At 44.9% G+C, this 11,433-nt stretch overlaps 2 protein-coding genes across 2 annotated transcripts; both read left to right on the top strand.

The window, feature by feature from the left end:
* taco1 (translational activator of mitochondrially encoded cytochrome c oxidase I) lies at window positions 1-2,633 on the top strand. The gene is made up of 6 exons (XM_030098961.1): window positions 1-48; window positions 207-486; window positions 585-691; window positions 1,218-1,351; window positions 1,799-1,961; window positions 2,215-2,633. Exons 2-6 carry the CDS (start codon window positions 210-212, stop codon window positions 2,422-2,424), a joined length of 891 nt encoding a protein of 296 aa, XP_029954821.1. The 5' UTR covers window positions 1-48; window positions 207-209; the 3' UTR covers window positions 2,425-2,633.
* A 2,181-nt stretch (window positions 2,634-4,814) lies between these two features.
* On the top strand, window positions 4,815-9,554 carry kcnh6b (potassium voltage-gated channel, subfamily H (eag-related), member 6b). The gene is made up of 11 exons (XM_030098090.1): window positions 4,815-4,880; window positions 5,852-6,277; window positions 6,386-6,779; window positions 6,881-7,080; window positions 7,159-7,411; window positions 7,498-7,699; window positions 7,775-7,884; window positions 8,226-8,468; window positions 8,648-8,828; window positions 8,971-9,166; window positions 9,258-9,554. The coding sequence occupies exons 1-11, from the start codon at window positions 4,815-4,817 to the stop codon at window positions 9,552-9,554; spliced, it is 2,568 nt and encodes an 855-aa protein (XP_029953950.1).
* The last annotated feature ends 1,879 nt before the right edge of the window (window positions 9,555-11,433 follow it).

Raw genomic sequence — 11,433 nt, 5'->3', positions numbered from 1 at the left:
TTCCACCGGAAGGGCAGCCGCAGCGTGTGTTGGTGTCCTGTCAGAACTGTAAGTGCGAACATTTCAGCACTTTTCATGACACTACATCCCCCTTATATGAAGTTTGACACCTCGTCTGCACAGAAAGATTCAAAGCGGCGCTGTCACGCGCAGTATGATATTACTATTGTAGTAAAAGTGTAACATTAGCGGTGTCTGTGTTGAAGGGCATGGCGGGGGTTGCTCTGCCGCCGCTCAGGGCTCTCGGGACCCTGCGGACCTCCACGCTGGTCGCGGCCGCAGGCAGCTTGTGCTCCCCCCGCCGGGCCTGCTGTGCGCTGCCCCCGGTGTGGAGGACGTGTCCTGTCCGCACGCTGCGGCTCTGCGCCGCGCTGTGCGCGGGACATAACAAGTGGTCGAAGGTGAGACACATCAAGGGTCCTAAAGACGAGGCCAGGGCCAAGGCGTTCAACAAGTTGGGCATGATGATAAAAATAGCCGTGAAAGGTAAATCTGGAGCTTACTTGTCCTTTTTTTTAACTTTGACAGGTGGGTGATTTCACGTCAAGTTGGAGGTAACTTTGAACTCTTTCTGTGATCTGCAGAAGGAGGCTCCAACCCAGACCTCAATCTGAACTTGGCCCACCTGCTGGAGCAGTGCAGGAGCAAGAACATGCCCAAAGCATCCATAGACGCTATCATCAAGAGTGCTGTACGCTGTTTTCAGCTCCCATCCATCCTCTACAGCTGTTTTCAGCTGTGGTTGAAGGCAGAATTCATCCTGAACATCACTGGCAACAGAGACTGTCACACACTCTCTCTCTCATTGCGAACTCGGACTGAGGATGTATTCTCAGGATGAGGCGCTCATGCTTCAAGAGCCTCCTTTTTAAGAGAAAACTCTCCGTTTGGATATCATTGCAACCTGTGACTAACAACCATCTCTTGTTTCTGACAGTGCTAGTTGTTATGAGAAGTGAATTCCGTCTGGAAAATACAGAGCATACAGTTCACTATGCTGCTCTGCACATAGCAAGGACACAAGATGTTCACAGCTGATAATGATAACCATATTAATAATGGAAATAAAATGTGGAAACACCTTTTCTCATCACCTGGGAAAGTTTAATTTGTGAGAAATTCTTATGAACTAAGTGAATGCTCATTTTTACACGTGTTCAGTTAAAATAATCCATTAATGAGTTGTAACTCTCATGTGTTGCTTTCGTGCTCTGCAGGAAAAAGCTAAGCCAGTGTCTCAGCACATGTTTGAGGCTCGGGGTCCCGGCGGGTGTCTGCTCCTCATCGAAGCCCTGACCGACAACATCTCACGCACCCAGCAGGACGTCAAGCGCCTGCTGGCCAGACACGGGTCAGAACCACCTCACTGTAACCGCAGCCTGCTGAAGCCTTTTCAGGAGTGGCTAAAGTGCACAAATCCACTTCAGTAGCATTTCCTTAATGAAAAACGCATACTGTGAAACGTACTCCAGTGTCATTTCTATACAGTTGGAAAAATAATGGAAAGACACTGTAGTCCAAGTGTGCTGATAATGGAGACAAGTATCGCTTGGCTGTTGCCACTAGATGTCCCTATACAGTCAGTAACCACTGGGTATAGCTGAGATATATAGTATATTTCGGTGCACTGTGTTGGACTTTTGACACGTGCAGCTGTTTGAAAGATGCAAAAACAACAGTCACTGCTGAGAACTATGAAGGTGTGTGATCTGAATTTCCTGAACTCAGTGTGGTGATGAGACTGTGATGCAGCTTCACCGGAGAGACCAGTGAAAGGGATTCTGTTGCCCGTCCTCAGAGCGATGCTGTCAGATGGGGCTCGTCATAACTTCAACAGGAGGGGGGTGGTGCTGGTGCCGGGCCAGGACGTCACCACAGAGCGAGCCCTGGAGCTGGCCATCGAGGTCGGGGCCGAGGATGTCCAGGAGACGGAGGACGAGGAGGAGAAGCCCCACCTGCAGGTCAGGCGTCTGGAGCTACTCACCTAAAGCCTGAGTGTCACATATCTACACTGATACCAATTTCTGTTTTGAGCGTGACCACAAACTACATGATACAAAGAAAATGAAGTTGACGTTATTTCTTCCATTTTAGACAATAAATTAAAATAAATTCAAACTTTATTTGCTCAGCACCTTTTGAACTGATCTGTGCAGAGTTCCTCACAGATAATAATCAGAAGCGGCCACTCCTTTGCTTTCTCTCTTCCTCCAGTTTATTTGTGATATGACTGAACTGAGGAAGGTGCGCAGCGCGCTGGAGGAGCTGGGAATGCAGATCTCGTCTGCGGGGGTGGAGTTTGTCCCCCGCACCCTCTTGCCTCTGGACCGCGACCAGCTTGACGTGGCCTCCAGTCTGATAGGGGCCCTGAGTGACTCTCCTGACGTAGTACGAGTGTGGGACAACATCCAGGCCGACAGCTGAGCGCCGTTTCCGGACACGGGGTGGACATTGAACGTGTGAAATATCTGATTTCACATCCAGAGAGTTTCCTGACTGATGCCTTGTCCATCAGTGGGTCGTCGCACGGCTGCACATCGTCATGGAAGACAAACGTCATCAGGGTGAAAGGATGAATGCATTGACCAGGAATTGACTGGCTGCATGAGATAAAACTTGGAAAAGAAATGAAACGGTCCCTGTTCACACTTTTAACCATCCTTTCATCAACAGGACAGTTAATTCCTGAAGTTTTCATCAATAGTTGGTTCCAGCCATGCAGGCAGCATCCTGGAACACACTGTCTCCATTTCCCTCTAGGATTTCTAACAAAGATGTTTTCGTAATGTTAGAAACTTGAGCATTTCTTTGTTGGTCGATATCACAGAATCTGTCAGCAAGTTGGTTAAAAGTGTTGAAAATTAAGTTATTTTCATAGAAACATCTGAAAGCACTCTATTGAAGGGACAAATTTGTTTGCATCAAATATATTAAATAAAAATTGAGGTGGCCTCAGGACAGTAAAATACACCGCATCACTGTCGTTTGGGTCTTTGTCTCAAAGTTTTTTGTCTTTAAATTGAAATATAAGAGTACACACAAATATGGGATGAAAACAAAAGTCAGAGTGGTGCAACAGTTATGCTCTGGAACAACGTCACACCAACTTTTCTATAGACGCACAAGAGCAACACATCCAAACAATACACACATTCACATTCATCCACATGAAACGCACACATTCAGATGTGTGAATATTTGTAATTTCGGTAACACTTTATTTGAAGCCCCCCTGTATAGCACAAGTACATTTCTAAAGCATTATAATGCCATTATAGCAGGTGTAGCTATAGTTATAAACACTGATAGATTATCACAATGCCAGGACCGAACCCTAACCCTAATCCTATGCTGTATAGTGGGTTATAAAGCATTGTGATCATTCATGAGTGTTTATAACTACTTATAATGTGTTATACCGGGTGCTTCAAGTAAAGTGTTACCGTAATAAACCCTTTGTCAGACAAAGCCTTAATTTGACTGAATTATTGTGCAAAATGATGATTCAGGATGTAGAATTGTATTCTGTGCTAACATTAATAAGGTGGATTTTTCACAAATATTAAATGGAAAAGCATAAAATGTTTTTTAAATGCCAAACTACTGAGAATTGCCTGCAGAAAGTAAATGTTTGACTCCATATGCACTCGTTTGGGTCAAATTCAAGCTCCGATTTATCGATTTAAACTACACCTACATGTGGACACATGAGCAACGGTTTAACTCACATACAGGGTCAGCTTTTTTTATGTAAGCAGTGTATAGGATAAAACAGGAGGACTGCAGACTGTTAAAGGTTAAAGCTGAAGGACGTTTCAGAGCCAATGTCATCACAGGTCATTTCCTCTCATATTACTGTAGTGTCAACACTGCAGTCAATAAGATCCCACATTAACAGTATGCATGCAATATATTGAGCGGCTGCTATACATTTAGCTGGCTGACTTCAGTTTCTATTTTCTGCAATATTGCATCACACACGTCAGACCCTGAGCTATATTTTGAATATAATCCATCGAGGACAAGTACCGACACAATGATTGAAATGATAATTTGATGGAGACAGGGAAGTCCAGTGTAATGGCTCTGTGCCCATTTGTTTGTTTATCAATGCTCGGCATCGATTTTCCTGTCAGTTCCTCTCAGCTATAGCATGGCATCGATTAGTTTCCAGTGTCGCTGAATGTTGAGCAGCAACATGCAAGCTGCAGGCCAGTCCTCCATCCTGTGTCAGAGTGAAGGGTTTTCCTTTGACCGCACACATCTGCAGCCTCACAGGAGAAGCAAGAGTTTGTTTCACCTTAAATAGAACTAATCTAAAGGAGGGTGAGCATTTTTTTTAAACGCATTTGTCCGGAAGGTTTTTGGAAAGCTGACTTATGGCTTCATAGTTACGGTCAATGAGGATCTTCTGGTTTCCAGTCAGGTATGTTGTGTGTATTCTCTGCCAGTCGTGCTATTGAGGGGTTTCTCCACAGGCTAAGTGGTGTTGTCGCCACGCAGCAACGCTTTGTGAATGAAGTATTGACAATATCCAGGATCTGAGGGCAAAGTTTTTGGGGAGGGGCACCGCTGGATGGGCATCCTGGAAAATAGGAACAAGAAGAGAGAGAGAGAGGGTTCTTTTTTAACGTATGAAAAACGTGTTTTCAGAAAATGTTACAAAATGTCTGCATTTGATCTGAATAGAGAAATAGAAATGTGTTTATCAATTCCCTTTAGGCCAGCAACGCTCCATGTCTGACTCAGATCTAATGAAGAGTGGGGGGCCAAACGTCAGAGGTCCCGAATGCCGCTCGCCTCCAACTCCCAGGATGGAGCTGCTCAGTCCCTCCAAGGTGAAGGACCGCTCTCAGAACGTCACAGAGAAGGTCACGCAGGTAGGGGGGGTGACAACCTCGTATGGCCTCAGTCTCTGCCTGAGTGAGAAGTAAAATCTATTTAGTGCCGATTAAAAAAAATGAGTATGTATTTACTCCTGGTCAGGTTTAATCCATCATGTAGATCAAAGTAATGATCCTTTAATGAAGAAACTCCCAGAAAGCAGCTATTATGAAAGACTACAGTTAATTAACCTGCTAGTGGAAAAATCAGTAGCTGGTTTGGTGGCTGGATATTTTCCTCACGGGTGTGAAAAACAAAGTTACATCGAGCTGCGGTTCAATTCAGATCTCCTGTCGCTGCCGCTGGAACCCCCGGGGCTCAGCATTCTGCATCACTGCCTCTGTGAGATGGCGTGCAGTGAAAGTGAAGCAAACCCAGGAGTAGCGCTCAAAACAACTTGTGACCTTTCACGAGGGTTTTTTAGTAAACCTTTCCTGTTCACCTGCCGCATATCTGATCTGATACATGTACAGCGACATATCTCCAGGCAGAAAATATCAATTTGAGTTTGTGGTAAAGTGAAAGCAATGACATGTCTGCACATGAACTCGGCTCTGCGATCGTGACGCCCATCTCATCGTTACAGCCCTCCAGTATCGAACACTCAGTCAGAATTCACACCGCTGATTACAGAACAGGGCTCCATCCAGGCTTTCCTGTGAGACTTCTTTCTAACAACGTGGAAATGATTTCTGCCGAGTGTCACTAATGACAGGATGGTCAAGGACTTGTTGGACCAACCAGGTTGCAAAGATGGAGCATGCGACCTTCAGCAAGACCTCAGTCAAGGCAATATGTCTCCTCAAAAGGTCTGTTGGTCCCGTTGGTCAGCTAAAAATGAGAATTAGGAGATGGAAAGAACAGATCTCCTTTCTGCAACATGGGTTCCTGTGCAAGAAAACTAAGTAGCAGTAAGGTAATTGCTCATTTGTGAGTACTGTTGCTCACTAATGCTTTCTTTTCCTAGGTACTTTCCTTGGAGTCTGATGTTCTGCCTGAATATAAACTTGAGGTGCCAGAGACAACATGGTGGATTTTGCTTCACTACAGCCCCTTCAAGGCGTTTTGGGACTGGATTATTCTGCTGCTGGTTCTCTACACAGCCGTTTTTACTCCTTACTCAGCAGCCTTCCTCTTGGACGAACACGGGGATATACGTCAAAGAAGCTGTGGCTACACTTGTAATCCTCTGAATGTGGCAGACCTCATGGTGGATGTGCTTTTCATTGTGGATATAGTCATCAACCTACGAACAACATATGTGGACAATAATGACGAAGTGGTCACGCAGCCGTGCCGGATTGCCAAGCACTATATCAAGGGCTGGTTTCCCATTGATCTGTTTGCTGCAATCCCGTTTGACCTTCTGATTTTCAGATCGGGTTCTGATGAGGTAAGGAGTTTGTTCTTGATTTCCTCAAACTGATAAAAGACTTCTCATGAAATTCTATACAAATTCAATCTCTCTGATCTTCTTTTTTGTTGCTAATCAACACCAAAGATGGCAACGTTGACAAGCCTCCTGAAAACGGCTCGACTGCTGCGACTGGTCCGTGTGGCAAGAAAGCTGGACCGGTACTCTGAATATGGTGCTGCTGTCCTCTTCTTGCTCATGTGCACGTTCGTGCTCATCGCCCACTGGCTGGCCTGCATCTGGTACGCCATTGGCTTCGTGGAGAGGCCTTACACAGAGACCGGCTGGCTGGACAACCTGGCCGAGCAGCTGGGAAAGACGTACAATGACAGCGACTCCAGCTCGGGTCCGTCGGTCAAAGACAAGTACGTCACCGCTCTCTACTTCACACTGAGCAGTTTGACAAGTGTGGGCTTTGGCAACGTCTCTCCAAACACCAACTCAGAGAAGATTTTCTCCATCTGCGTCATGGTCATTGGATGTAAGTTGACACGGTCACTATAATCAGCTCAGAAACACATTATTTAGCTTGAAATGGCTCAAAACAGACATGTCTTTTGTCCTTTTCTGCTTCTGTCTCAGCTCTCATGTATGCCAGCATTTTTGGGAATGTATCCGCTATCATCCAGCGTCTATACTCTGGTACGACTCGCTATCACACCCAGATGCTGCGAGTGAAAGAGTTCATCCGCTTTCACCAAATTCCCGGTAGTCTGCGGCAAAGGTTGGAGGAGTATTTTCAGCACGCCTGGTCCTACACAAATGGCATCGACATGAATGCCGTAAGTCGGAATTGTGACAGACTTAACCTGTTTCATGTCGAAGGTGGTACGCTGATGATCTTCTATTCTCTTGTTCAGGTGTTAAAAGGCTTTCCAGAGTCCCTACAGGGAGACATCTGTTTGCACTTGAACCGATCTCTGCTGCAGAACTGCAAGGCTTTTCGTGGAGGTAGCCAGGCGTGTCTCCGTGCCTTGGCGATACGGTTCAAGACGGTCCACGCTCCTCCAGGAGACACTCTGATCCACTATGGAGACATCCTGGACTCTCTGTTCTTCATTTCACGCGGATCCATACAGGTCATCAGAGATGATGTGGTCGTAGCCATATTAGGTGAAGTAACATCGCAACACATGATTCCACAGAACACCTTTTTAAAAAGTTGGCTACTGAATGAAAAACTCATCCTGTTCTTACAGAAAACAATGACATCTTCGGCGAGCTCATCCATCTGTATGATGAACCGGGGAAGTCCAACTCGGACGTACACACCATCACCTACTGCGACCTTCATCGCATCCCAAGAGATGACCTGCTGGAGGTGCTGGATCTCTACCCGAGCTTTGCAGACAACTTCTGGAGGAACCTGGAGATAACCTTTGACCTCAGAGATGTATGTGTAAAAGGACAAAATTAGTTGATTGAGCTACACCTGTTAATAGTACCGATTTAAAAACTTTTTTGTTTGATTTGTGGTCTTCAGGCTGATCAAGTGGCAACAATCACCACAACGGATGATTCTGGTGATGACTGTGGGTATCGCCACAAACTGCGACACAGAACCCTGGACTGTCGGATTCGGCCAGGTGAGACGTGATAGGAGGTCGGTTTGAGACCTATGCCACTGGCTGGTAGCTTCCATAACATCCACAGCAATGACGCCAACTTAAAGTTGTCTTTGTACTCTCCTGGAGGTATATAAAAAGTTAGATGGTGTAGTGACCCACTTCAGGTCAACAGAAGTGGAAGAATCAGCAGGTGGCAGCAGTTTAATTCATTATTTAACTGATCAGGCTTGGATAGTTGGATGATATTTCTAATTAGTATGAACAGTTTTGATGTTCTCCGTAAGTTCACAACTGATAGACACTATAACTTTATAGATATTTTGTTTCGTCAAAGTGACAGAAGTGTTTCCTCTGAACAGATGGAATCGATCATGAGGACTCGTACCCTCTCCAGTCCTGTCACCACTCACACCCCCAGGCCTGCTGGGATGACCGTTGCAGCTGTGGATCTCTGTGTTCCCAGTCAAGCGAGGACCTCGCCAAGCCTCTGAGCCGCGGTGCGAAAGCAGAGCTTTATTCTCCAGAAGAAGCCAGACGGGACTACCCTCCATCTGTAGTTCAACTGCTGCCAAGTAGCACTTCAGTGGACCGTGGCCACCAAGGTAGATGACAATAGCTCAGTTTGTTCTGAAATTTTAGTCCGTTTGCATTATTAGTATTTGATTTTAAGTAATTTTGAAAAGTGTTGCATTTATTTTTACTAGTGGTCGAAACCTCTCAAAGCCTCTCTAAAACTCCATTTCTGTCCAGTGAGACGTTCTCTGCTCTCTTTGTGTTTTAGCTTCGTCCCTGAATGTGCCGGGAATGTACCAGTACTGGCCAGAGCGACAGTCTCAGAGGTTTTCCAGTCGTGCCTATCAGTCCTCTTCTACTCGTACCTCGTGCCACCCACCGCCGTTCACAGAAGACAGGCCCAGTGAGCTCGAGAGTCGACTGGAGGTTTTGCATTCACAGCTCAACAGGTGAATTTAGAATTGTTTAATGGAGGTCTAACCCTGCACTATAATGCAGATTTAGATTGTCTGTACCTTCTTCTCTACTAGGTGTATCAACACCCCAGAGTTATTGGCATCAGTGGTTAAAGTCTGTGTCTGATTTCCCCAGACTGGAAACTCGAATGACGGCTGACATAAACGTCATCCTGCAGCTCCTCCAGAGGCAGATGGCTCCTGTTCCTCCAGCCTACAGCACAGTATCATCCGGCACCCTCCCCACCGATTCGTATGGGTCAGGAACTCCGGTGCTTCACAGCATGTATCCCATTTCCCCCGTACAAATGGACAATTGTGCAACCACACAGGTACGAAAACCTGTCAACAAAATAGAAAATACATGAAAACCTAAGGTCTGTCACACTCTCAGACATCAACATCTTGTTTTCTTGTTTCCAGAACTCTGCCCAGACTGACCTCAAATGTGCCAAGAAGTCTCAGGAGTCGCTCTCCAGCGGGATCCACGTGACCGTGACCTCCGACGACACCACGTCACCGACCGTCACCCCAGAAACAGACGGCAGCGCAGGCTTACCTCCACAGACGCCCCTGGGATCGGCGAACCCCTCCTTCACGGCACACTCCGGGCTGTGTGGGGCCCTCCGCTACCCCTCGCTGCCGGGCAACCTGGACCTCACCTCAGAACTGACCCAGGTCCAGAAACACCTGTCAGACCCGGTGCTGCCCGTTACCTGACGGCCAGTCTGACTTTCACAGTGACTCTCTGCCGCTCAGGTTGTTGGAAGACGATACATGATCAACACTTTTCTGTGTTTTTTGAAGATTGAGCTGTAACCAGATAGCTGTGGCCAAAAAGGACTTCCCTTTCCAACCGAAAACAGCATCTTTAATGTACACGTGAAATGTTTTCTGTCTGGATTTTGGAAACTGTATAAGATTTTGAATGAACATTATTGTTCCGTACGTCAGTAACTCTCCAGATCTTCAGTTCTGTTACGATCTTGAGAAATTACTTTTTTCTCACTGCAGGAGAATTTTTACGTAAAGGTTGAAGCCTGAACTGATGCTGAAATGATAACAATGAATAAAGCGCTGGGTCCAAATTTTGGAACATGTTTTTATGTGTTTTCTAATAAGTGTAAATTATGATTCACTCCAATGTTTGTATGAAGCTAAAGGAAGGAACAACTTAAGAAAGAGGAGAAAGATTGTATAATGAAACAAATCCACTGGTATTAAAATTCACTGTAGAATACTGGGCCCTTCATTTCACCACTTCATAGGATTAATACATTTTATGCAATATATCTACAATAAAAAGTATCTCAATTTGATCACATTCTCATAAAATTTCAAAACCTACGAACTACTGAATTTTATTATTTTATCTCTGAAGTTGAGTAAATGATGCTGTACCAAAGCCAAGGGATCAAAATACAGCCTAAAGCTTCTCAGTAATCAGCACAACCGTTAAGTTATACATTCTTTTGTGACAGGGAGGCCCGACATTAAGAGCTCCCTCTCTCTCTCTCTCTCTCTCTCTCTCTCTCTCTCTCTCTCTCTCTCTCTCTCTCTCTCTCTCAGATGTATTGATTGATGATTTGTGTAATTTCTAATTTCAGCAGGTGAAGACATGGAAACATACAGCTGTGTATCGTCTGCATAGCTCCTGATTCATCCTCCAAAGCAGGAGCTTGTAACACTATAGGCTATTCCTCAAAAACATTATTCCTCCTTAAAAAGTCATTCATGTGAATAAAAAGAAGTTCCTTTAAATTTTTTGTTTAAAAAAGGCAGGTTGGATGCTGATCTGTAAAACTGTCAGGATGGAAATTTTTGTTCTTCAGGGGAGATTTCACTGCTGACAATTCAAAGACTTTTTAAAAGAGCAAAGAAAGTACCATGAATTGATCCTGGGGTCTGAAAGGCAGGTGGTTGGGTTTATTTGGGAGAAAAGTGTTCCAAGGCCCTCATTAAGGTAGAATAAAACTGTTTAGCGTTTCATCAGGTAGAAACAAAACTGCAGGATGCTGGTAAAATTACTGAAGGACCTACACAACAGGATAAATTTCCAGCCTCCTCTGGAGGAATGAAACTTCCGAATGGTTTTCACCAAGGACTCCTGTTGCACAGAACCAGTGATGCTAAAAATAAATATTAATTTTAAAAAAAGCACAGTTGTCGGATACACCCAAGTCATCAACACAGGACACACTGATGATGAACAGACTACTGAAAACTACTGAAAAGCTCCAGACTGTTTTCCCCTGTTATGAATCGGCTGCATTACATATTTAATGTAATCCAGTGAAATAAAAATGCACTGTTACTTTATTGTGAACCAGAACTTTATTCAGTTGGAATTGTTTAATTCTCTTTCCTTCCTTTTCATCTCATAATCGAGTCCTTCCTCAGCATAGATGATCCAAAAACAAAAGAAAGGTGAGTAGATTTCAGGGAGAAGCCATCATTTCTGTTATGTTTGTTTTTCAGGTGGCTGCACAGTAAAGTTCACTTTGACTTGATGTTTTCTCACCAGGTGTTCCTGGTGAGAAATCAGCCGTGTTCCTCCAGGCCTTCATACATAATGAAACACTCTCTTGATGAGGTTGTT

The sequence above is a fragment of the Salarias fasciatus genome, chromosome 8 (assembly GCF_902148845.1).
Source record: "Salarias fasciatus chromosome 8, fSalaFa1.1, whole genome shotgun sequence".
Lineage (NCBI taxonomy): Eukaryota > Metazoa > Chordata > Actinopteri > Blenniiformes > Blenniidae > Salarias > Salarias fasciatus.
Note: the sequence above shows the minus strand (reverse complement) of the source record. Positions and strands in the feature narration are given on the sequence as shown.